The sequence below is a fragment of the Carassius auratus genome, chromosome 7 (assembly GCF_003368295.1).
Source record: "Carassius auratus strain Wakin chromosome 7, ASM336829v1, whole genome shotgun sequence".
NCBI classification, from domain to species: Eukaryota; Metazoa; Chordata; class Actinopteri; order Cypriniformes; family Cyprinidae; genus Carassius; species Carassius auratus.
Genome location: NC_039249.1, coordinates 1,807,644 through 1,835,179, shown reverse-complemented (window position 1 = coordinate 1,835,179; position 27,536 = coordinate 1,807,644). Strand labels below are relative to the sequence as shown.

Below are 27,536 nucleotides of genomic sequence, written 5' to 3'. Positions count from 1 at the left end.
TTTCTTTTCTGCTGTGGGGAAACCTATTAACATTCACCATCTATATGTCTTTCTGTGTACCTTTTCATCCATCCATCCTAAATAACTGCAACTGGTCAACACACACACACACACACACACCTGCACATTCACTCGCTGAAATGAGCATAGGTCAGATACACAACCGCACACTTCTCCATACGGAGAGTTACACAACTTTCTGCAATCACACTCCATCTCGAGGTCAGGCAAACACACACACACACACACTCGTACATGTGTGATGTGACATGACTCTTCACGATGACAGGCAAACAGACATAATGGACTCAGTAAACCAGAAAGACGACAGGAACACACACACAGCCTGGTGAAAGATGCTCAAACACTGGTGCATCATGGGAGATCCTTCAGCATGTTTGGGCCACAAGCTGACTTATGAGTTTGCTGTGGTGAATCTGGCTCGTCTACAGTGTGTGTGTGTGTGTGTGTGTGTGTGTGTGTGTTGAAATACCTGTGTGTTTCTTTGAGAAGAGACTGTGTTTGTTCCTGACCGAGTGTGTGAGTTTTGTGTGTGTGTTCAGTGGAAGCGTGACTTCTCAGTGTGTATTGTGTGTATCAGTGTGTGTTTGACCCTCTGCAGGCTGCGTTGTGCTGCTGTTGGTCTAAGGGTGACTTGTTAGAATGGAAATGAGAGCGAACAAAGCGAGCCGAGAGCGACGTGAGACGCTTTAGAGAACAAGACACAAATAGTGCACTAGGAAAACTGCTGACTGCAGCACACTAGTGTTTACACCTCACACTATGAGACATATACATCTCCTTACATCTCTCTCATAACTCTTCTTTCTATTTTAAATTAAATTTCTCATTAATTATAAAAAAATCAATAATATTTAGCAGTTTTGCTGTTATCTGCATCTTTGTTCATTTAGATTTGAATATAATACTGTTTTATATTTGATTGAAATGTTTGGATTCTTGATATTTTACTCATCATCAGTGTTATTTTATCAATGATTTATTATTAATACAAGCGGTTTACTCTACTTTGCTCTAAATTAAATTAAATGTATATTTTATTGAGATATCATGTTGTATTACTGTTATTTTTGTCAATATTAATGGTTTTACTCTGTCTACACTATCTATATTTATTTTGTTGTATTTGTGTTCTTACTTCTTCAACTAATAGTTTACTCCGTTCACATTTTATTGAACTTTGTTACTATTATGGTGTTACTCCATTTGCTCAATTAAATTAAATTAAATGTAGTACATTTTATTGAAATATAATTTTGCCATATTGTTATTGTATTTCTGGAAATATTCCTGGTTTACACTATTTACATTTTCTGCTTTTACTGGTTTACTTTATTTGCACTGTTGATCATTTGTTTTATTCAATATTTTATAATTGCTATATTGTTTTATTTTTAACATATACAATTATAAATTAAAATATAATTTTGTATTGCTGTTGTTTAATTAGTTAATATTATTGATCTACTCTGCTTGCACTACGGATATTTATTTGAATGTATATATTTTACTATTGCTAGCTTATTTTAATTCTTCTTATTTAAATATGAGACTCCCAGAGACACAGATAGGAGCTGTGTTTCATCTGAAGGGTGTAAATGTGTGTAAATCACGAGTGTGTTTTGTGAGAGAGAACAGAAGATGTGAGAAACAGAAACTGGATCTGAGAACGAGAGGAAGAGGAAGAAAAGAGTGTGAGATGAATCTGATCTGTGCTGCACCTGTCCTCCACAGACTCCATCCATAACCTTCACTTCACTGCAGTTTCATCACAGTGTTGAAACTATGAATGACTATACACTGACCAACGTACATTCAGAATATTTACATTGCTGTATGACATCATCTCGCAGGAAGTGACATCAGTTTGGAGGGAAAGAACCCGCATACACATCAGTGAAGACTATGGATGTGATTAATGATGTTCAACAGTCGATCTGAAATCATTCTGATTACTCTGATAACAGAAGACGATTAAAAATACTTGAAGTGGCATCCTCGAGTGAACGATCAAACTATAGTTCATGTAATTGAAGTGTTTTGACCAGCTTATATTACTAAAAGTCAGTTTACATTGATAGAAGTGCTCCTTTAAAAGATAAAACAAGCACATTTCAGAAGTTGTTCTGTTGTGTGTATTGTAAATCCCACATAAGATCACATACATCCTCTGGTTATTCAGCAGTAATAGCTGGTTATTAAATAGATATTTTTTGATTTCTCTGTCATTTTCTGTGCTGCTGAAGCTGATCATGTAGTGCTTTGTCTGCTGATGTGTGTGTGTGTGTGTGTGTGTGAGCATCTGGAGAGATTTTTTCAATCTCATGTGATTAGAGACGGCAGGGCTGAAGTCTGAAGACAATCTGTCCTGTTTCAGGAGATTCTGCTACGCTTTAATGAGCAAACGCTGCTGACTAACTGTGTGTGTGTGTGTGTGTGAGAGAGTCTGATGTCACACTAATGTAGGTCAGCCACTAGTGTGATGATGTCACCTCCTGAGAAATCACCCTCAGCCAATCAGACGAGAGAGAGGAGCAGGAAACCAGGCTTGCCTTTTCCAGAGCTCTGGAGCTGCTCACACACACACACACACACACACACACACACACACACACACACACACACACACACACACACACACTTGCTGCTAATGTACATGACAGAGAGCTTTACTGAATGTGAATGCAACTGTGCAGTCAGAGATACTTGTTGCAAGTAAGATTGCTGTACTTGTGCCAAAAAGATGTGACCACTAACAACACAATTCTGCCATCACTCACTTACATTACTTTCCCTTTAACGATCATTTATCCAGCACATTTAGTCTAAATCAGCTTTTCCAGCACGGCCCGTGACCTAAAATACCCCCGTGCTCTGGAAACATCACCTCACAGAGAGAAATCCTTACCAGAATCAAAATAAAGCTCGAGCCAAACGTCTGACCGCTGGGCCTCAAACACAAAGCCTTGAAACTGAGAAGTGTTTTCCAGCTCCTGCGGTGTGTGTTTGCATTTGTGCGCTCCTGCGTTTGTTGTGTGTAATTTTAGCCGGGGTTCGCTGTGGTCTTTGGCGACGGGTCACATTGTTTTCGGCTTTCTATAGGGCACTTAATTCAGCAGACGCTGTGTGTGACTGAAATAGTGGCACACTGTAAACAATCTGCAGGATTGTGTCATACACTACATCACAAAGCCACTTTCTGTCTCATTAACTCCAGACTTGTTAACATGAGGCAAAAAGCAGCTTATAAGATTTAAAACGAGTCCCAAAAAAGAACGAGGTCGGCATGAAATCAAGTCTGATTCAGAGGAGAAACAGACAGTCGTATCCTGAGCGAGAGGTGGAGCTGGGGATGGAGGAGGGTAATTAGCTGTTAAACATCATAAAAGCAGCTGATAAGGACAAAATAATAAAGGATAAAAGGACCCAAAGGATAAAAACTGGTCCCTGAAATGTGTTTTTAGTTGAATCATCTATTTCAAGGTGTCAAACACTGCCTTTAAAAGCTCCACTGATTTCAAAAGGATGGTGATCATCCTTCTAAAGCTGAGATCATTAAAGCTGATCTTCACGTTTGCTGATTAATGTTCACGTCAGAGCTTCAGCTGTGCTTTCATAAACCCGTCTCACTTCATTCCTGCATTATTTCAGACTCTTTTGATTCTTTTCACTCCTACAAAAGAGCTCATCTGTCGATCACCACTGCTCCAGCAGAGCGCAGACGTCACATTATTGAAATAAAAAGGGCTTCATGTCGACTCGAAATGTGCACCAGCAGCCATTAACGTCGAGTTAATCTCATTGATATGTTCAAGTGTGTTGAAGAACAGCTGGTTTCTGTTATCAGGTTTAGCACGGGTCCACAGACTCTTGTAAGTCGTGGAGAAAAGACACATGGTGGCTGGCAGATGTTGTTTTTCAGCAGAAATCCTGTGGTCAGCTAACTGTTATCTTCTGTAAAGCTTCACGTTGTGCAACAGAGATCTGAACGTCCCATATAGTTGTGTTAAGGGGGCTGAGAGACCCTGAATATTTCCCAACATGCTCCTGGGCTGACTGAACCCACTGAACTGAGCTTTACACGTGGCTTAGTGCTTTTGGGAGACTTTGCCTGGGCTACAGATTTACCATGATTTGACTACATTAAGATTCTGTGCAATCTGAGAAGAAATATAAATTTAGTGAGTGAGTGATGAAATCTGCTTTGTTATTACACCTGGTATCTGTAAAACACTAGGTTCAGTGTAGATTAACGCAATATGTGATTTCATCACACAAATCGAGTTTATAACTGTTCTCATTGATCCAGCCATTGTCAAACGGAGGCTAGTAACACAACTCAGTTTATTTCTTGGTGCAGATCTTTAATAAACAACATCTCTGCCAGAATTACAGTTTCAGTTTGTCAAACTCTATATTCGGTCTCTATGTTTGAATTAAGCACTTGTGAAACTGCAATGTTTTGAGATACTTTTACACCCATAGAATATGTTTGATAGAAATCTACTGATAATACTTGTTAAAAGCCTGCTAGACATACTGATGTTTTCAGTTTTTTTCTTAATAGAAATAGGCTACCACATGGTGATTTATTTAGTTATCTGTCAGAGTAACGGTTGTGATGAAGTGTCCTTGTACAGAGGTTTTAATTATCCTGTATGAATACAGTCTCCATCAGGATCTGGTGCCTGAGGCGAGCTCGTGATGAGGAGCCTCCACTTCTCCACTCGTTTCTACAAATCACTCGTCGACCCCATTTTACATATCCTGTGTATTTCTGCGAGAAACGAGAGATTAGTGTATTATTGTCTTCTGACTCGGTCGAATCACACGGAGCTCTTGCTCAAGACTGTGGCGCAGCTGTAACCAGAGGCTTGGAATGCGAACGCGTTTTGTTCCACCGGGCGATTCAACAACGGGAGCGAACCATTGCTGAAAACAGGGGGAGTCGATGTTATAAGAGCGGGATTTCGTCGACTTTTAGCGTCTGTTTATCGATATATTGATGGATTTCTGGCAGTAATAGATAACTTAACACATGCGCCACACAGCTGATCTGAAAACACCTCAGCACGAGCGATTGGAGCACCATGGTTAATGTTGCGCTCCCCCATCTATAACTCAAGTCGACTTATTTGATTGATGGCTCCATATTTTGTACGATTTTTTTCTGTGGCTCCAGAAAGGACAACAGCGGGGTAATACAGACAGAGAGGAAAAGAGGGAAAGAAAATAACAAACACTGCTGGACAGAAAGTGCGAGCTCAAGAGCACTGGGAGCGTCCCAGGATCAAGACTGTAACAAACACATTGATAGACTATTTCACGGACAAAGGATTGGCGACTTTTGCTCATTTCTGCAATTTAGGGAAATTGGGCACGCCGACATCATAGTTATTTTGCATAAGAGGTAAGTGCAAGGCGTTATAACAGCCTATATGCATGCAATAATAAGTTACACTTGCCTATGTGTCGCATTACTGTTTTTAATGCATGCAGCATTGTATTGCCTATAACTGCAGTTTGTTTTGCACAATGAAATAAAACGTAGATATTCTTAGACCATAGCAGTAGTAAGTATCCGTTTTAAACAACACTCGAGACGTGAGCCTAATGTGTTCCAGCGGCTGGAAACCTGTAAACATAAAGCAGCATTAAATCCAGCTTGATATGAGTCATGAATGCACATTTCTCCAAGAGTTTTTTGGTGGATTTATTGGATGTGAGCGCGCAAACGTTAACACCAGCCAGATTCCAGAATACTAGAGGTTTGAATGATGATGGTCTTTGTTCGTGGATTTTGCAGATCTTGCGCAGGAGACATATGTACGTGTTGCATTTGGTTGATGTGAAGTTGAATGTTAAATGCAAAGCGCTGTCTCCAGCCGTGGGCTTCTGCAGAGCTCTGCTCACTTACACGCCGTGACTGGAAGATGTGTGTCAATGTCAAAGTGAGGTGAATGGAGCCAAAACAGGGCCACAAATACTTGAAAGAAGAATAGAAGTTTTGCAAAAAAAAAGAAAAAAAAAAAAAAAAAAAAAAAAAAAAAAATATATATATATATATATATATATATATATATATATATATATATATATATATATATATATATATACAGTCTTGTTCAAAATAATAGCAGTACAATGTGACTAACCAGAATAATCAAGGTTTTTAGTATATTTTTTATTGCTACGTGGCAAACAAGTTACCAGTAGGTTCAGTAGATTCTCAGAAAACAAATGAGACCCAGCATTCATGATATGCACGCTCTTAAGGCTGTGCAATTGGGCAATTAGTTGAAAGGGGTGTGTTCAAAAAAATAGCAGTGTCTACCTTTGACTGTACAAACTCAAAACTATTTTGTACAAACATTTTTTTTTCTGGGATTTAGCAATCCTGTGAATCACTAAACTAATATTTAGTTGTATGACCACAGTTTTTTAAAACTGCTTGACATCTGTGTGGCATGGAGTCAACCAACTTGTGGCACCTCTCAGCTGTTATTCCACTCCATGATTCTTTAACAACATTCCACAATTCATTCACATTTCTTGGTTTTGCTTCAGAAACAGCATTTTTGATATCACCCCACAAGTTCTCAATTGGATTAAGGTCTGGAGATTGGGCTGGCCACTCCATAACATTAATTTTGTTGGTTTGGAACCGAGACTTTGCCCGTTTACTAGTGTGTTTTGGGTCATTGTCTTGTTGAAACAACCATTTCAAGGGCATGTCCTCTTCAGCATAGGGCAACATGACCTCTTCAAGTATTTTAACATATGCAAACTGATCCATGATCCCTGGTATGCGATAAATAGGCCCAACACCATAGTAGGAGAAACATGCCCATATCATGATGCTTGCACCTCCATGCTTCACTGTCTTCACTGTGTACTGTGGCTTGAATTCAGAGTTTGGGGGTCATCTCACAAACTGCCTGTGGCCCTTGGACCCAAAAAGAACAAGTTTACTCTCATCAGTCCACAAAATGTTCCTCCATTTCTCTTTAGGCCAGTTGATGTGTTCTTTGGCAAATTTGTAACCTCTTTTGCACATGCCTTTTTTTTAACAGAGGGACTTTGCGGGGGATTCTTGAAAATAGATTAGCTTCACACAGACGTCTTCTAACTGTCACAGTACTTACAGGTAACTCCAGACTGTCTTTGATCATCCTGGAGGTGATCATTGGCTGAGCCTTTGCCATTCTGGTTATTCTTCTATCCATTTTGATGGTTGTCTTCCGTTTTCTTCCACGTCTCTCTGGTTTTGCTCTCCATTTTAAGGCATTGGAGATCATTTTAGCTGAACAGCCTATCATTTTTTGCACCTCTTTATAGGTTTTCCCCTCTCTAATCAACTTTTTAATCAAAGTACGCTGTTCTTCTGAACAATGTCTTGAACGACCCATTTTCCTCAGCTTTCAAATGCATGTTCAACAAGTGTTGGCTTCATCCTTAAATAGGGGCCACCTGATTCACACCTGTTTCTTCACAAAATTGATGACCTCAGTGATTGAATGCCACACTGCTATTTTTTTGAACACACCCCTTTCAACTAATTCAACTAATTGCCCAATTGCACAGACTTAAGAGCGTGCATATCATGAATGCTGGGTATCATTTGTTTTCTGAGAATCTACTGAACCTACTGGTAACTTGTTTGCCACGTAGCAATAAAAAATATACTAAAAACCTTGATTATTCTGGTTAGTCACATTGTACTGCTATTATTTTGAACAAGACTGTATATAATTTTTTTTTTTTTTTTGGGGGGGGGGGGATTTGGGTTGAAATGCTATTTCATGCATACTGAGTTTTTTACACTGTTAAAGTGTTGGATTCCCATGCTAAACATGGACAAAGTTTAAAAAATTAAGTTGTACTTTTGAAGGAGTATTTTTGTTCCCTATTTTTGTACTCCTTCCGGTTTGTCACAAGTTTCGGAAAGTTTTTTTCGAGTATGGCTCTGTGTGACGTTAGATGGAGCGGAATTTCCTTATATGGGTCCTGAGGCACTTCTGCCGGAAGAGCGCGTGCTCCCGTATAGCAGAGCACTGAGAGCACAACAGACTTCACTGATCAGAGCGAGAGCGTCGCCAAATGTCACAAAAGAAGTGTGTTTTTGGTTGCCAGGGCAAGACAACCCTGCACAGATTACCAAAAAAAAAAAAAAAAACAGCATTAAGGGACCAGTGGATGGAGTTTATTTTTATAGAGCATCAACGAAGTTGTGCAAGTGTTTGTGTTTGTTCCCTGCATTTCGAAGATGCTTGTTTTACAAACAAGGCCCAGTTTGACGACGGATTTGCGTATCGTTTATTTCTTAAGGATAATGCAATCCCAACGAAAAAGGGTCACGATCGAGTGTTGGAACCGCAGGCGGTGAGTAAAACTGCTTCAAATATCTCTGCCTTCTTGTTAGTGTGTCCACCTCCCATGCCGGAGACCCGGGTTCGAGCCCCGCTCGGAGCGAGTCGTTGCTGCTGCTGCTCTCGTTCAGTTTCCGCTCGTGATTCTTTAGCTCCGCCCACATGTCATGCCTCCAGCCGGTCGTGTTTTTCCGGGAAAAATCGGTACAGACTATCTTTCTCTTATGAATATAATAAAACTAAATACTTTTTGGAGTTATGAAGGATGCAGTTCTACTCTATAGGTACTCAAGATTAACAGGTGATTGAGTGAAAACCAGCATTTCACCCCCCCTTTAACTCTGCACAAACATGTTGAAATAGAAACTGATGCCCAGAGTGCAAACCATAACGCACAGGATAGTTTGCTAAATTTCCAATGAAATGTCATTATTACGGCTTTAACTGAGGGTGCTATTGAATTCATTTGAGGGAATTTAGCACCCCTGTAGAACCGGGCCTGACTCACAACAGTTTAGTTGTTTTGTAGTGCTCTAATTTGATTGGTCCAGACAGACTTTTAGATTATATCTATCTATCTATCTATCTATCTATCTATCTATCTATCTATCTATCTATCTATCTATCTATCTATCTATCTATCTATCTATCTATCTATCTATCTATCTATCTATCTATCCCATCCATCCCTCCATCCCTCCATTCATCCATCCCTCAATCCATCTATTCCTCCATCCATCCATTCCTCCATCCATCCATCCATCCCTCCATCCATCCATCCATCCATCCATCCATCCATCCATCCATCCATTCCTCCATCCCTCCATTCATCCATCCCTCCGTCCATCCATCCCTCCATCCATCCATCCATCCATCCCTCCGTCCATCCATCCCTCCATCCACCCATCCCTCCATCCATCCATCCCTCCATCCATCGTGTGGTATGCACACAAACATTGAATATGTGTGTAAGAGTGTAACAGCGAAACCCCGAAGGTGTACTATTCAAAGGTATCACTGCAGTGAGAGTGAGGAGAAGAGTTTGGGTGAATCAGACAGATGAAGAGTGTTTGTGGATCAGCTCCTGGAGTTACAACGCTCTCTCTGTTCCCACGCATCCTCCAACCCTTCAGCTCCAGATAGTTTTGCTCTCTGTGGGTTTCTCTCCCATTCATTCACTCACTCACCTCGCTCTGCCCTCTTTAGCTCATGCATCTGAAGGAAGAGGAGAAATACTGGCCTGTAGGTGGATTTGTAAGAGCAGTATCTTGAGTGGGATTAAATGTTTTGGTATTTGAGATTTGGACTGTTTATTACAGGATAGTCATGATATATTTGAAATATTGTTGTTGACGTACAATTGACAATCATTGTAAATATCACAGTCATTGTAATGTTCTTTTAATTTTCCTAATTAGACTGGTTGTGTGATCCGTCCTTGTCTTGTGACTGGTGTCTATACGTTTGATAAATGTATGGTAGCTGATTTCGGAAGGCTAGCAATAGCAAGCTAGCTTTCCCACCATCCCTAGCATCTCTGATATAAACTTAAGGAACATAAAAATATATAAATTTAGAAAGTTTCGGCTCATATCCAATGCTCAGAATGGGGTGGTACACACACCAGCACTTCAAGCACTGTGCATATCAATAAAAAGATTAAATGTCAGTCTGTGTAAATTATGCGTGTGTGTATGTAAATGCATATTTATAAATAACCCAGCCCTATATGAGATATATTATGTAAATTAGTTGTCATGGCTTGTTGTAACCAGTCTTCAATTACTGACTTAATAACGACAGTTTTATGGTGATTTGGCTCCGCCCACATGTTGCTTTTGGCTATAGAGTTGTTCTTATGTGTTTTGCAATGAAAGCAATTACATAAATCATTTTGATGCAGCATTTGCCTGAAAAGACTTTCTTGTTTTGTCTTGCGTCTTGTGGACTTACGTTATGAAACACTGAAGCAGTGGAGAATTGTGGGTAAACTGAAGGGTTTACATAAGCGAAGGAGTTGGAGGCGTTTCAGTGATGTCACATCCTCAAGGCGGTGCTCATAGATTATATCTGCATCATAAGATCTGGAGTGTTTCTGTGTCGTGTCCAAATGGTGACGAGCCTCCAGCGTGAAGGTCGTTCCGGTTTAGGGAAGAGAACATCTTGTCTTTCAGTGATGTGGCTCTTTAATGATGCGCTTCAGCTGTGCCCGGACGCTTAATCACCTCGAAAGTTTAATTTGAGTCTTTGTGCTTTGCTGAAAAATCACAAGGACATGCTGAGCCGTAATGAATCAGCAAGTCATTTGATGAAATTCAGTCTGCTGAGATTCACCAAGAGTGAGATTTCTTCATACTGCTGGAGAAAAAGACACGCTTGATACAAAGGAATGGATGGATAGAAAGAAAGAAAGAAAGAAAGAAAGAAAGAAAGAAAGTAGGAATGGGCATTCCAAGCAAAAATAATATTAGAAAATCGTTGGGTATTGTTTGATCATTATTCGAAAAACACAAACTAAACGAAAGAGATGGGATTCACACTTTTAATCTGTATGATAAACCTCAACTCAAGCCATATAATTATTGTAAAGTGTTTAAAAATATTAATATAATAAATATTTCTTTTTCAATACTTTTAATTTATTAACAAAGTTATTTTCAGGATTAACAAACTCTGAATGAATGGTAAGACATACAATTGCAATGAACAATCATTAAGAATAAACAGTTCTCAATTTGTGTGACAGGGAAAATTAGGGATTCTAAGATGTGATCTTTACACTCACTGTAGAGTGCGGGGACAGGCGTCTCACTAAAATAACGACGTGAGGGCAAAGTGTATCGTGGCTCAAGTACCTGTAACATCGTGCGAAATCCTTGGTTTTCCACAACGGAGTACGGGCGCAGATCTTTGGCAATAAAACCCGCCACTGATCGGGTAATTCGTTTTGCCTTTTCAGAATTCGGTGGAAGCTTTGCTACTTGATCCAGGGTCCTTTGAATGTAACCGGGAGTGTTCGTGATTGGAAGAGTGGAAGTGGAACCGCGTAATATGTTTCTTCATGTTAGTCGTGTTGCCGAAATATTTGAATTTGGCGCTACAGACTTTGCACACAGTATGGCTTTTATCTTCTGTGTCTTCAGAAAATCCAAAATGTTGCCACACATCCGATTTTAAATGAGATGGTGCAGGTCGTAGTTTGTCCATTTTATCTTAAACGAAGCTAATTCACCAGCATATGAACGGTAGTCCATCACCGTCTTTTTTGTTTGGTCAAGTGAGTCTTGACAGCGCTCGCATTTGAATTGAACACAGAATCGATTCTGAATTTTTGAGAATCGATTCTGGATCGTTAGATAACGAATCTCGATGCATCGAGCTTTTCTCCCACCACTAATGTCTCTAGAGGCTCTGTAGAGTTTGTTATTGTTTTCCTTGCCTTTCTGACTGGGGATTCAAGCACACCTCTGACCCAGTCGGGAGTGTGTGTGACCTGTCGGGAGTGTGTGTGACCTGCAGTGTGTGTGATCTGCACAGACATCTCCCCGAGTCACTGTAACTGTTGTATGCTACGCACGTCTACTGTGTGCATGTGAGACAATGTGCTCTTCTGTTGTCTTCGACAGCTTTTAGGTGCATTGCGTCAATAATAACACAACCTGTTCCATAGATAGATAGATAGATAGATAGATAGTTGCTGTAGTGAATCCATCAGAGGTGTGGCTGCTCATCTCTGTGGGAAACACACGAGTGAAGGAGCAGCAACACAACACTGAGCGCTCTGGCATCTTTCCTCATCTCCATGGAGGCTCCTGCGGCTCATTCTCTCTTCTTTGTCATCCAAACTTTGAAGTCAAGAGCAAACGGATAAACACACACACACACTCACACACACACACACACACACACACTGCGAGTTGCAGCTGATGGGAGGAGATTACGTGTTATTAATACTTTCTCATTTCAGGATGTGTTTTTGTTACCAGTGTGTGTGTGTGTGTGTGTGTGTGTTAGTGAGCCATTAAGTATAACAGTCAACACAGGTGCTCCGTTGTGTGTGCTCGATTCTTCAAATTCATAAGTTATAGTATCTGAAGTAAATAATGTTTTTCTTGAGATCAGAGCGTTTCACACTGATGCTGGTGTAGGTGATGAGGGTTTAAACTCATCTGGTGGAGCTGTGCTGTGTGTCAGTGTCTCACGGCTCTTGCAGAGGTTCAGTTTAGTCAGCGCTGGTTTGAACATTTGAGCTTTTCATCTTTTGGCAGTGCATCACTAAAACGAGCAGGTTTTTAAAGTGACAGCAGTGGAACCACTTTCAATTATTGAGTCTCAGCAGCAGAGAGATGATGAAAATGTGTTTACAGTCTGGAGACTATCTCTTGATAACTCATTCAGAGTTATAGTATGAGCATACTTCTTTGTTTTGAGCTTGTCTACCTTAAAAAATATTACTTTTCTGAACATCCCACAGCATTAATGACACATTAAACTTCCTGAAAAACATATTTCCCCACCTCCGGCATCAAATCCCTATCATTATTGGACATTATTTTAAGATATGCACACATCTCAGCTTGTCTAACAGACATTTCTTCCTGGATGATGGACCATCACCTTCAACTCAACCTTGCCAAGACAGAACTGCTTGTGATTCCAGCAAACCCATCGTTTCATCACAAATTCACCATCCAGTTAGGCACATCAACCATAAACAATTGCAATATGTGTGTGTGCATTGCAATTGTTTAAGTTCAAGCCTATTTAAAAATGATACTAATAATAATAATTAACATAAAAATGTATTATATAACAATGTTTACTCTTTTAAATATATATATATAATTTGTATTATTTTATTTAACTTTAACTTTACCTTTGAGGAGGTACTATACTATTAACTATTTTTTTCAGCATTTCTTCCCTAAAGCAGAGTAAACCCACACAAACATGCACTATTTCGATTGATTGATTGGTTGATTGGTTTATTGATTGGCTGTACACCACGTTAAACTCTAGATTTGACCTCTCTTTACATATGATATTCAATGAAATGATTTCTCGATTGACAGTACGATAACATGGAGATGTGATTGTCAATCTCTGTCGTAATGTTTCTGTATATTTTCCAAACATTGCTTGAGGGTTGTGTTGGTGCTCTGCAGTCGTGTGGCCTGACATCTGGAGGAAAGTAATCCACACTGATATACAACTGCTGGGCCGAGAATACTGCGGTCACAACATATCCCAGTGTCCTTTATCACAACGCCTAAAAATACAGCTCTAAACATGTTGTGCCCTACAACCAGACTGAAACTCCACCTGCAGATTTCTAGAGAGAGACCTTTGGTACTACTTCCGCAGTATTGTAGTGTTTTTCAGTAAAATATGGAAACATTCTTCAATCAACATGTATTTAGTTGAGAAGGAGTTTCCAGAGGAAGTTTCTGATTCAAGTAAGCTTGTTTAACCCTTTGAAGTGTGTTTATTTTCCAGACCCCATTGGCAGATCTTAGTTTTTTTTTTTTTAAGCATTAATTAATTTTTCTTTTCTTTGCTTAATATCCTGTTATTTTGCTTCTCAGTACAAAAATGATAGATAGTTCGATATAAAAGAATGATTTATTGTGCATGAACACTTTTACGGTGCAAACTGGATAAACAGAATAATAATAATAATAATAATAATAATAATAATAATAATAATAATAATAATAATAATAATAATAATAATAAAAGCTTTAAATTCTTTGAAAGAAAAAAAAACATTTGAGCTTTTGTAAAATCAAGGGTGAAATTGTGTGAGCTGATAGTAAGCTCTGGTAATTCTCATTTCTCTCTGTGATTATGCATGTAATCAGTGTAAAATGATACACACTCTGCTGATATCAGTGTAATCCTGTAAATATTAGTTCTGGACACACAGAAGCACACAGCATCCTCAGTTGTTTGGGTCGACTCTTCCAGCCTCCTGTCCTCAGCTTTGATTGAAATGCTCGGTATCAGTCAGCTCGTCTCATCTGGACCCACAGAAACCTCACAACTCATCACCTCATCAGTGTAGTCACGGCACGGCATCTTCTTTAGCTCTGTTTACTGCACTGGATGTCATCTGTTGACTTGTTAGTGTTTGTTAGTCAAGCAGCACAGTTAGTATTGGTATATTACTGCAATGATTTCATCAAACCTTCTCACTAAAGAGTCATTTCCATCCTCAGTATTTCTGTCTTGTTTTCAAGTATCTGAAGATCTAAACTGCACAATAAAGAAATAAATAATGTGCACAAAACTATGACAGTCAATTATTACACAAGTCATTATTATGTAAACAATTCAGAAATATGTCAATCAAGTCATTATGAGATAAAATGTCATAATTACAAAAATTTTATGAGATAAAAAGATAAAAAAAACAATCTAAATTGACAATAACTCCCATTGTCTCATAAAAATGTGAATGTATGCCATTTTATGACAAAAATTTGTTATTAAATAAAATGCCATAATTATGAGATAAAAAGCCTAAATAGGCATAAAACATTTTTATCTCTGTTATGATTTAGCATGTCAAATTTTTGCCCATTTATCTCATAATTATGACTTTTTATATCCCATAATTATGATTTATCAAAACATGATATTAGTATACGGCAGAAATTGGCTTTCATACACAAGATTCAAAACGATCCCAGATAAAACATCTTGTTTTCTGAGAAACTGGAATGAGATTGTAATTAAATCAAGCAGAAATATCTGCCAATAGGTTCAGAAAAATCAACTTCTTTTCTCTTTGATTTGTGCTGGGTGTTCGGACTCTGTTGGCAGATATGTTTTCTTCTGCTCATGAGCGATGAAAGAGCGATAACACTTTCCTCTGGGAAGGAACCGGCGCAGGTCTCAGGAGCGTCGTGCTTTCCTCTGGCATTCCTGCATTTATTGTTGTGCAGGAGTGAAGGAGGGATGTGCTGGCACCAAAACAGAGAGGAAGACATGAAAACAGCAGTGTGTTTGCCAGCGGAGCTGTTTCTGAAGACTGGCACCAGCAGGCATTGAGACAGAGACAGGCCAGTGATTGTGTATCCGCTAGCATCTCTGCATCTACCTTTCTTTCTCTCTCTCTGTGTTATTCCTCAAACATGACAAAGTGTTTCGAAAATGTTTAGCACTTTTCTAAACTCTAGCTTTGATGCAGTGAGTTATACAACCTTTCCAAAGTTAGGGGTTGATGTGATTTGTATAGACGAATGATGAATAAAAGGTTCAAAAGAACAACATTTATTTGAAAGGGAAATATTTTTGTAACATTATGAATGTCTTTACCGTCACTTTTGATGAATGTAATGCATCCTTGCTGAATAAAAGTATATATTATAAAAAAAGACCAAACATTTGATCAGTTTCAGTCATAACAAGGTTGGTTTACACAGATTGCATGCACAAATAAACATTGATTTTCATTCAACTCATATTCACAACTATAACATCTGTGAATGCTGCAGAGTCATGTTTAGTGTGATTACGCAACATTTCTGTCTAAACAGCGGATCTAGTGTGGATTGAGAGGCTTATTTATGTTTGTTCCTGGCACAGTTTTCCTCATCAGTGTTGTTTAATATGGTTTAACTCAGTCACGTCACTTGGGTCTCATAGGGGTCTGTAACAGAGAAATCTTTGTCAGATTCAGATGTGTTGCTCAACGCAGAGTAAATGAACTCACTGTTCACTGCTGTTTGTGCAGATTCATGCCTGTTCTTCATGCACTTTGATATGTAGGGATATATCTACATATTCAATTACACATTATATTAGCATATTGCATGTAATATTAATATCATCTTGTCTTAGCATGTCTGGTTTGCTCTGGAGTCAGAATAGACTGTGTGTCATATCTGAGCGTCTGGAGGCTGGTATCGATCCGTTGACTCACATCATTCATCCATTAGAGTCCGTCGATAGACTCGTGGCCTGCTTTCACTTCTCGTTCTCGCTCTGAATCAACTCCATCCGTCTCTTCAGACACAAACTGCGCTGTGTTTGTGCTGTTTTCATCTCTGCTGATTGGAGTCATGAGACCTTGTGGCTTGGATTTTCAACAGTGTGTATGTTTATGGAGTTCATTTTAACGGCCTCAAGGGGGAATTATATAAAAAAATAAAACATAAAAAACAAACCTCCAACAACAAAAACAACAACAAGAAAACTATACAAAAGTAGGAAATTTATATTTAGCATAAATATATGAAAATTTATTTAAAATAATAAAATATACAATATTTAATATATATAAAAAAAAGATTAACTAAACCATTATGCATCCAAATTATAGCTGAATTATTGTTTATCTGAATACCTTATTTCTGGCTTTTTTTCTTCTTCTCTCTCTCCAATATTCTCAGTGCAATAACAGACTTAAAAAAAAGTATTTAAAGCAGATATTTTATTTGATTAATTTAAATATGTTCTCAATATGGTTTTTTTGAGATTCATCTCAATCCTCTAGCACTGTCTATTTTTCTTTAATACTGTTGAAATCATTTCTTGACATGCTTTAACGATGTGCAAACTTTGCTAAAAATACAATCCATTTTCTTGAAGCAAAATATTTTTTATTAATTTAAATGTTTACAATTTCATTGATAAATGATCAATTTTATTATTTTCAAATATTTTTATTTTGTCAGTAAAGGTGACATTGATTTTTTTATGAGATTCATATGCTGCTTATTTTTTTGTTTAATAATGTTTTATTAACGCTATTGTTTAATGTTTTAATAATCATGCCTTGCTTTAAAGAAGCACACCCTTTTCCAAACCCTCCTAAAATAGACTTAATTTTCTTTGATCAAAACATTTTATTAAGCTCATTTAAATACTTCAAATATATTTATATTTTAAACTTATTATAATTGTATTATGTTTTTCCTTTTGGTTTTGTCTCTAGACGTGACCTAGACATGTTCTGGACAGGTTTCTGTGAGATTCATCTCACTCCTCCTACGCTTTTTTTTTTTTCTCACACATTTCCTGTCATTTATTTCCCTTTCATCCTCTGTGTTTGTTGTTCTGTGGTTGTTCCTCGTCGGTTTAGCTGTTATTGTGTGCTCTGACGTCTGAGAGACTCGTTCTGAGAGCAACGAGAGACGCAGACGAGAGGATGACGAGGAGATGAAGAGAGCTGGATGTTAACGGCTCACATGACTGATGACCTCTCGACTCGTTTATGACACGTCATTCATCTGCGGCAGCGGCCCAGAGCTGATCAATAAATACTGCCTGAAAACACGGACTCAACTATATTTACTACTATATTTTCTACTATATCAGAAAAAGTAATATACTTTAAAATATAGACTTATTGCTAACTAAATGAAATGTTTTTTTGTTTTTTTTTTGGATATAATTAATAAACCTGTTGTAGTTTAAATGTCATTTTAAAAACTTTTAAAAATCTTTAAAAAAAAAAATTATTAGGTGATAAAGTTAATACATTTGAAAATACAGTTAATATTTTGTCAATGCATGATGAAAGATTAAAACATAATGATTTAACATAATGTAAGATATTTCCTTTATTTTAAATTGTACTTAAGAAACATAGTCATGAAAAAAGTCTAAGTTCACTTAAGAAACATTTTATCACCTGTAAATAGTTTTAAATATATATGATATTTAAAATATACTTTTATTTAAAACCTTTGATTTTTAATTATTTAAAAGTGTGTTTAAATACAGTAATAAATGTTATTTAAGCACACTTACGTAATCTATTTGGTTAATACTACAATGACTGCAAGATCATTAGTAGATCTTTTTTCTCAGTGGACAATTTCAAATGTACTTTAAAGTTTAACTTTTATTTTGACTGAATGCAAATTATTTAAAAGTGTACTTAAGTGTTTTAAAAAACAATATGAAAAACCAAGTCAATATAAGTAACATTTTTATTTTATTGTCTGCAAGTAGAGTCTAAAGTACAATTTAAAATTGACTTTAAAATAAAAAAATAAATTATAATAATAATTAATTTGTCGCAAAAACTTAAGTAACTTTTTATCTCATTCACATTATATTGTCTGCAAGTAGTTTAAAATTGTTTTAACGTGTGCTTCAATGTAAAGCTTTTAATTTGTATTCTTTTAAAAGTGTCCTTAAGTATGAAGAAACAATCATGAAAGCAGTCTGCAAGAATTAAGTACACTTTCTTTGCATATTCTTTGTGTTATTTTTAAAAATGTTTTATTGTCATAATAAAACATATTTTAAACCATATATGTAGTAGTTGTAAAGTCATTTTCGGGTCACTGTTTTTGCAGTCACATTTAGTGACACTAGAAACATCACTTTGCAGCTTTAACCCTGTTACTGTGGTAAAATCACTGTAACACATGTCTTCTCATGGTCTAATGGATCGTCCTCCTCGGACACCTTCAGTCCGTCACACTTCTCACGCTCGGTGAATGTGTTGTGTTTGTCGCTGGCGAGCCTCGTTCAGGAGTATTTGTATGTTTCTGTGAGGAACAGATGTTCAGCTTTACATTAGCCACAAGTCTTGAGTTTGCGTTATTACTTCATGTGGTTCAAAGGAGTCGTTCCAAATGATTCAGTGAGTCACTCGATTAATTCAAAGTAATAACTCACTAAAAAACCTCCGTATTATTAAATTGCCATAAATCACCTGCATGCAGTGCGATATCCAGGTTTATATGAGTCTACAATATCAGGTTTAAAATTTGTGTAGAAGAACAAATCACTGCATTGGTGCGGCTTTTATACTTTAGGGTTACATTGAATCAAATAATAGATAGATATAAGAAAAAAGTGTGTTTTGATTTTTTTTTTCCTCTTATATTTTTGGAGAGTAATTAATTTCTCTCTAATCAGTTCGTGTACAAAGACTGTAAAGAAGTTTATGGTGTATTTGTTTTATTAATTGTATTAAGATACAGTATAATCACAGTTCTCTTGTGTTTTAGGGTTACTCTCTTTACATGTTTGTTCAGACGCTCTCTCTGTGTTTCTTCTCGTCCAGATTAAGTTTAATTAAAAACTAAATGTCACGGTTGACGTGTGGTTGAGACGTATCGCAATGAAATATAGCTAATAATCTACAGTTTGCTTTAGTTGTTGATTTCATGTGGTTTGTTGAAGAAGCTCCAAGTGATTCAGTGAGTCATTAGGATGATTCATACTCACAACACACTGTGAAACGAATCTTTAACGATTCATTAAGGATTGAGTCTATTAATTGTTTTCACACTTGACACTCACTTAAACAAATGTTGTCAGAACATAGTTTTGTTAGTGTTTTTTTTCTGCAGAAGACTTTATTAAAGTCATCTCTCTCTCTTTCTCTCTCTCTCTCTCTCTCTTTGTCAGTTTGTTCCTGCTGTAAATGTCTGATTAAGAAGAGTAAAGCCCGACGGAGTCTCATTGTTCGGATGTTTACGATGTGTTCTTCTGTTTCAGATCATCATGACGACTGAAATGCAGGAGATCTCCATCACAGAGGAGAAGCCTTTACTGCCGGGTCAATCAGACACTGTGAAGGTCACCACACACACACACACACACACACACACACACACACAAGCACAGATACACACACACACACACACACTGACACACACACATACTCTCTCTCTCACACATACACACACTCACACACACACACACACACACACACACACACACACACACACACACACACACACACGTTTGTTTCACTTGTTTCTGTGAACTGTTGGAACATTTCATAGACTTCTATTACTTTTATAATGACCAAATGATATTTTCTATCCCCCATCCCAAACCCTAACCCTACCCCTTACAGAGAACCTGTTTGCATCGTTACACTTTCAGATAAACATCTTTTACTATTTTTAATAATTTGTTTGTCCCACGGTGTCACAAATGTCAGGTTTTACTACCCTTGGGGGAACATTTTGTCCTCACAATGTAGCATAAACAAATAAACACACACACCCCATGAATGTATCTGTCATTAACCGATGTGTGCTGCCACCGGCTGCACATTCATAGAACTTCAACATACTCAAATATATACATATATATAAATTTCAACGTTATTTGGCAACCAGACAGCCTGCATTTACATGATTGATTTTATACTTATATTATATATTTTTATTATATAATTTATCATTTACTTTCCTTTTTGTTAGTTTTAATTCATAATATATATATATATATATATATATATATATATATATATATATATATATATATATATATATATATATATATTTCTTGAATAAAAGACACATTTTTACACACTTTATTTAACATATTGCATTTTCATTAAGTTTAAATGTGAAGTGCTAAAAAATAAAAATAAAAATGAAATAAAAAGTCATTAAACTCTAAGGACCTCTGGAGATGTTTAATAACACATTGCTGCTGGTTTTGTCAACGAGCACAATCATTGAGGGTTCAGTAAACTACAAACTGTTTCTCTGAGCTCAGCTTGAGGTGTTGTGTTGTCCCTGTAGTAAACAGAGATGTTCTGATATTGAGATTGTGATTGTTCTGATGCAGGACGCAGAGATGGCGGCCCGAATACTTCTGGATCACGGCCAGGTGAGACAGACATGATTCATACTTTAGATCATCATCATCTGGAGCTGTGCATGCATGAGTGTGATTGTGCTGAACTCTGACCTGTTTCTGTGTTTGTGCAGGAATACAGTGTGGAGACGCCTCACGGTGTGCTGCATGTGACGGTCCACGGCGCTGGAAACACACGCAGACCTGCCATACTGACCTTCCATGATGTGGGGATGGACAGTGAGTCACACATACACACACACGCAAAAAAATGTGTTGTTCTCTTAATAACACTCGCACAAACATCCTAAATGAAAACAGCAATAAATGGCAGTCATTTCTTCAAACCATCAAACAAAGATTTCAGGGAAACTTATAGAAAGTTGATAAAAATAGATGACTTTTGGAACTGATTATTATTTTTGATGCCCTAAATATAATGTTCCCTTTGTTCAACAATGCCTAACTTATTTGAATAAAAATAAGTGATGTTAAGAAATAAAGAATATAAATATTTTCAATATCATTGGAAATGTCACTTTATCATTAATGTCACTTGTCAGTTTATTGCGTCCTTGCAAGAGTAGAAGTATTAATTTCTTATTTTAAACAAATCTTACCAAACTTCTGTACCAAACATTAATGTTAGATTAATATTAAGCAACATTATTTAAATAGCAAATCATCATATTATTCTGATTTCTGAAGATCATGTGACACTGAAGACTGGAGGAATGATGCTGAAAATACAGCTGTGCATCACAGAAATACATTATATTTTAACAGAGATTCACACATTTTTTATTTATTTTTAATAGTAATAATATTTCACAATTTTTTTTTTTTTATTGTATTTTTAATTTAATAAACCCAGCCTAGATGAGCACAGGAACACTTGTTCATCAACACTTGACATCAAAACATTTTAAAAAACAATGTATCCTTTTTATGTAAATGTAGAATATATTACAGCTACAGTCTGATCTCATCACAGACCAGTTATTAGTAAGCGGAATAGTGTTTTTATTTTTATTTTTTTTAATTCTGGTGTAAATAAAACAATAAATAAAAGAATGGCAAACATCAAGCAGTTGTAGAAGGCAATAGAAGTGAAGAATGTCTGACCATACACACGTCTGCATTGCACACAGGTAAAAAAAAAATGAATAAAGATTAGCAAAAAAAAAAAAAAAAGATCCAGGATGTTCAATAAATTACATTTTGAAATATATTCAAACAGAAAACTATTTTAAATGGGCTAGTAAAACAATTCTAAATGCTACTGTTTTGCTGTACTTGGTGAACAGAAGGGACTTCTGTAAACGACATTAACAAGCTTACTGTTCAAGTCTTCTTAACTTAAATTTTTCTTTGGCTTAGAAATCTATATCTGCTGGATGATAAAAAATAAAAATGATTTGTTTATATCCTGCAAACACTATTTATCACATAATAAGGCAGAATCGTTTCTATACTGTGATAAATGCCATGTCAATCAGCACTGTATTATTCATATAGTTTATTTATCACCTGCTGGAGATGACTTGAAAAACCATATATTGTCGTAATCGTATATAAATGTCTTCATGTTTCCAAAAGTTTCTGTTTTTCTGTGAAAACTTTGAGGCAGTGGATTTCACAAAAGGAGATGCATTTTTGAATTTTGCATATTTTATTTGAAATGACTTACATTTTATTCGAGCTATAAATTTGCCGTTTTTTTTTTTTTTTTTTAAGAAAAAAAGCTTTTTGGAATGATATCATTTAAACATAACATTCAATGAATGGTTAAAACAACATTTCAGTCATCATTTAGTCTTTCACAAACACCATTATGAAATTAAATCGTTGTAAAATAGCAAATGTCTTTATGTTTGTTTTCAGCGTGTTGATCATGATAGTGCACAGGTAGTTTGTCCTCACATTGAACAATTACATAATATTTGGCTGTATGACATTTTTCAATGATGCACTTCCAAGACATGTCTGATGTTTCATTTTTGCTTTCAATTTTGTACACTTGGAAAAGCTTTGTACTTTTGACATAGTTATCCTTTGTTTTTTTACCAGCGCCATCACAGATTTTTTTAATCTTTTCTTCAGTGTCCTTGATAAAGGACTGCACTTCAGTTCTACCACAGAGACAATTGTTCACTAGGTGGTTCCACCAAGCAGCTTCACTATCTGTTTGAAAATCAGCCGGGAGAATGTGTTTTTTCTTGAATTCAGCATATCGGTCATTGTTCTGGTGATTCGCTCCAGCGCTGAGAGCCAGAAAGAAGAGGAGTGAGAAAGGAACTGCAGATCTCATCCTGAGACAAACAGGAGAAAAGAGCAGGAAGAGTAAGCAAATAATTAGTAAGACTAACACCAAAAACTGAAAGTGAGTTGTGTTAGAGGCGTTACTGTATAAAGTACAATTTTTCACAATTGTGGACTATTTAGGCAATCTGAAAGACTGACTGACCAGTTGGTTGTAAAATAAAACTTGAGTGATCCCAGGCACTAACAGCTCAGCATATTTTGCTTTCATATTCTTGTCTTTGACTGTTATAAGTTTGAAGTACTGTGAGTATTTTCTTTCCATGAAATAACTTTTTAATGCCATCCACTGTGTTAAACTTTAAATACTTGAAAGAGCAAGTGCATAAGCATGTGTGTAAAACAAATAAAAGCAACACATTAATTTTCATGGAATTGATATATAAATGAATACATTTTCAATTTAGCATAATTTCATTTAATTACATACAGTTGCCCCAAAGCTAATTTGGACTAAATCTGAATGTGACTCATTAGATTGATTCTCAGTTGTTGCAGGATCTTCATGTTTCTTCCTCATGTTTTAAGTCTCAGTGTCTTTGAATCCGTTGTTTTTTGGTGATTTTCAATGGATGTATGAAGTCAGTTCCACTCAAGTTCACACACCGTCTTAATTTTAACACTAGGATTATTATTAAATGAAAAAACAAATAAGTAAACTGCTTTATAAGTTACAAACCACAATTACAAAGAAAACAGAACATTTTACCTTTCACTGCTGTTCTTGAGATTCTGTAAAAGTCTCGTAGCGTCTCAGCTGTTCAGAAAGTCACGTCTGAGATGCTCGCTGGGCTATTTATTGGGTTGATTGCATTAAATGAGGCAGGTGTGAAAATACGATCTGTTTCTTGGAAATGTCCCACTAACGCCCCACTAACGCCTTTCTTGCAATATAAATGTTCTAATCTAATAATAATATAGGTGGTTTAAAAGCAGTTGTGCACATCACACTAAACAAGATGAGCTCTTCACACTCAGTCCATTTTGGTTCACACTTGATGAGTGTGTTTAACCAGTCAAAGTGCACGAGTACCAAAATAAATCCATGAGACGCCAACTGTTTTATTAGCTAGAGGTTTCTTTATTTTTAAAATCATCAGATGCAAGTTGTGCAACATCATGATTAATAGAAGCCTTCGTCTACACTGAAATCTCCAAAATAATTTAATAAGCAGAGAATCAGGACACAATGTGAATGGAGAACGGCTTACATTGATGTAGTGTGGTTCAGTTTGAAAATTGGATTCAGACCAGTTTGTGATCAGTTCAAAATATGAATTGCAAAGAATTGACTCAAAAGAATGATTTGAAGCAGTGATGTGTGTTTATGTGTGTGTGGGTGTGCGTGTGTGTGTGTGTGTGTGAGATTTATTTTTATTTTTTTTATGTTTTCTTGTATCCTAGCTTAACAATTGCCTAAATTAAAAAAGTAGTTCTTATTGCTTGTCATAACTTCTCAAATTCAAAGGAGAAAAGGAAAGGATGTGATGTGTGGTGTCCCATACTTAGAATTGGTGCTCTGCATTTAACCCATTCAATCAATCGATCAATCAATCAATCACCTTTATTTATATAGCGCTTTAAACAAAATACATTGCGTCAAAGCACTGAACAACATTCATTAGGAAAACAGTGTGTCAATAATGCAGAATGACAGTTAAAGGCAGTTCATCATTGAATTCAGTGATGTCATCTCTGTTCAGTTTAAATAGTGTCTGTGCATTTATTTCCAATCAAGTCAATGATATCGCTGTAGATGAAGTGACCCCAACTAAGCAAGCCAGAGGCGACAGCGGCAAGGAACCGAAACTCCATCGGTGACAGAATGGAGAAAAAAACCTTGGGAGAAACCAGGCTCAGTTGGGGGGCCAGTTCTCCTCTGGCCAGACGAAACCAGTAGTTCAATTCCAGACTGCAGCAAAGTCAGATTGTGCAGAAGAATCATCTGTTTCCTGTGGTCTTGTCCTGGTGCTCCTCTGAGACAAGGTCTTTACAGGGGATCTGTATCTGGGCTCTAGTTGTCCTGGTCTCCGCTGTCTTTCAGGGATGTAGAGGTCCTTTCTAGGTGACAATCCACCATCTGGTCTGGATACGTACTGGATCCGGGTGACTGCAGTGACCCCTCTGATCTGGACACAGACTGGATCTGGTGGCTACGGTGACCTCGGAACAAGAGAGAAACAGACTAATATTAGCGTAGATGCCATTCTTCTAATGATGTAGAAAGTACGGTGTTACGGGAAGTGTTCCCGGTTCCGGTTTACCTAATTAATGCAGCCTAAAAATCCTTTAACGGATTTGGATATTAAAAGCATATTAGTATGTTATGTGTATGCCAGGTTAAAGAGATGGGTCTTTAATCTAGATTTAAACTGCAAGAGTGTGTCTGTGACGGCTCGTAAGAGAGGAGGAAGCAATTGCAGGTAATTAGAATGGTAGTTTATTGATGGTAGAAAATACAGCGAAACTGAAAGATGAAGGCACAGTCCAGGATGTGGGCAATGATGACGGAAGGTCTACAGTGGCGTGAGAAGTGCTGGATGGTGAAGTCGGTGGTGACGGTGTGGACGCTCAATGGATGAAACCAGGAAGTGACCGGAACACTCACACGAAGACGACAACACGAACACAATCCAGAACACTAACACGGGAGACGGTAATCCAACAGGGAGACTGCAACATGAGTGAGGATCTGAAAACAGACAGAGAGCGAGGTGAGTATATGTAGCTGAGGGGTGATGAGGATCAGCTGGAGCGAGACAATCAACACCCAGGTGACCACAATCAACTAAACGAGCACATGGAGACAACGTAAGTACAAAAACAACCACAAAACATGACACGGAGGAAACACTGGATTTCCTACCGTGACAGTACCCTCTCCCCTAGGACGTCACCTGACGTTCCCAGCCTGCTTTACCTGTAGATTGTAATCATCTATAAGGTGGTGATCCAATATGTCCCGAGCAGGAACCCAGCTTCTCTCCTCCGGACCGTAACCCTCCCAATCCACCAAGTACTGAAATCCGCGTCCCCTCCGTCTAGAGTCCAGAATACGATTAACCGAATAGGTGGTTTCCCCATTAACGAGACGAGGCGGGGGGGGAACCGGGGCAGGCGGATTAAGACGGGAAGAAATCACCGATTTAATTTTGGACACATGGAACACGGGATGAATCCTCCTGTACGCCGGAGGAAGGCTAAGACGCACGGTTACCGGATTAATAATTTTGGTAATAGAAAACGGGCCAATAAATTTGGGAGCAAGTTTGTTAGAAACGGAACGCATAGGAATATTCTGGGTAGAAAGCCACACTCTTTGACCGACGACGTAACGGGGAGGCTTCGACCGGTGGCGATCGGCCTTAGCCTTGGTGCGCGACCTAGCCTGGAGCAGAGCTCTGCGAGCTCTGGTCCAGGTGCGGTGACACCTCTGGACTAGTGCGTGTGCGGAGGGGACCGAAACCTCGGATTCCGTACTGACAAAATTAGGTGGTTGGTACCCTAAACTACACTTAAATGGAGACATGCCCGTAGATGACACTGGCAAAGAATTGTGTGCGTACTCCAAAATTGAGAGTTGCTGACACCCGGACGAAGGATTATTGGAAGCCAAACATCGCAAAACCCTTTCGACATCCTGATTGGCTCGCTCGGTTTGACCATTGCTCTGGGGATGGAACCCGGACGAAAGACTAACAGTCGCTCCTAACAATTTACAGAATTCTCGCCAAAATCTGGACACAAATTGGGGACCCCTGTCAGAAACCACGTCTGTCGGAAGGCCATGTATACGGAAGACGTGGTCAATGACAGCTACCGCTGTTTCCTTGGCTGATGGCAATTTGGGCAAGGGAATGAAATGAGTCGTCTTCGAGAACCGGTCCACTACGGTTAAAATCATCGTATTGCCCTTAGAGGGCGGGAGGGCGGTAATGAAATCTAGCGAGATGTGGGACCAGGGTCTCGAAGGGACAGACAGCGGTAAGAGTAACCCCTCTGGAGGTCGATTGGAAGTCTTCCCAATAGCGCAAACCGAACAAGCCAAGACGAAGTCGTGGACGTCACGAGCCATACCAGGCCACCAAAATCGTTGCATGACTAGAAACCTAGTTCTACTAACCCCTGGGTGACAAGCAACACTGGAACAATGACCCCACTGGAGAACGTCTGACCGTAACCCCTCCGGCACAAACAATCGGTTCGGTGGGCAACGAGCCGGGGGCGTTACCCCTTCTAAGGCAGTCAAAACCTTCGATT

At 37.8% G+C, this 27,536-nt stretch overlaps 1 protein-coding gene and 1 long non-coding RNA gene across 2 annotated transcripts in view; one reads left to right on the top strand and one right to left on the bottom strand.

Moving 5' to 3' along the window:
• Positions 1 to 4,875: 4,875 nt before the first annotated feature.
• LOC113105438 (protein NDRG2-like) overlaps positions 4,876 to 27,536 on the top strand; it is a 36,615-nt gene continuing 13,954 nt past the window's right edge. The window contains exons 1-4 of the mRNA XM_026266505.1: positions 4,876 to 5,431; positions 19,857 to 19,937; positions 20,946 to 20,987; positions 21,089 to 21,194. Coding sequence (XP_026122290.1) covers positions 19,863 to 19,937; positions 20,946 to 20,987; positions 21,089 to 21,194 — 223 coding nt within the window. The 5' untranslated portion in view covers positions 4,876 to 5,431; positions 19,857 to 19,862. The remainder of the gene's footprint in view (positions 5,432 to 19,856; positions 19,938 to 20,945; positions 20,988 to 21,088; positions 21,195 to 27,536) is intronic.
• LOC113105492 (uncharacterized) lies at positions 22,692 to 24,792 on the bottom strand. Its single transcript, XR_003292368.1, has 2 exons — positions 23,986 to 24,792; positions 22,692 to 23,266 (listed from the first exon to the last, which is right to left on the bottom strand). It is a non-coding gene; the product is annotated as an uncharacterized LOC113105492 (long non-coding RNA).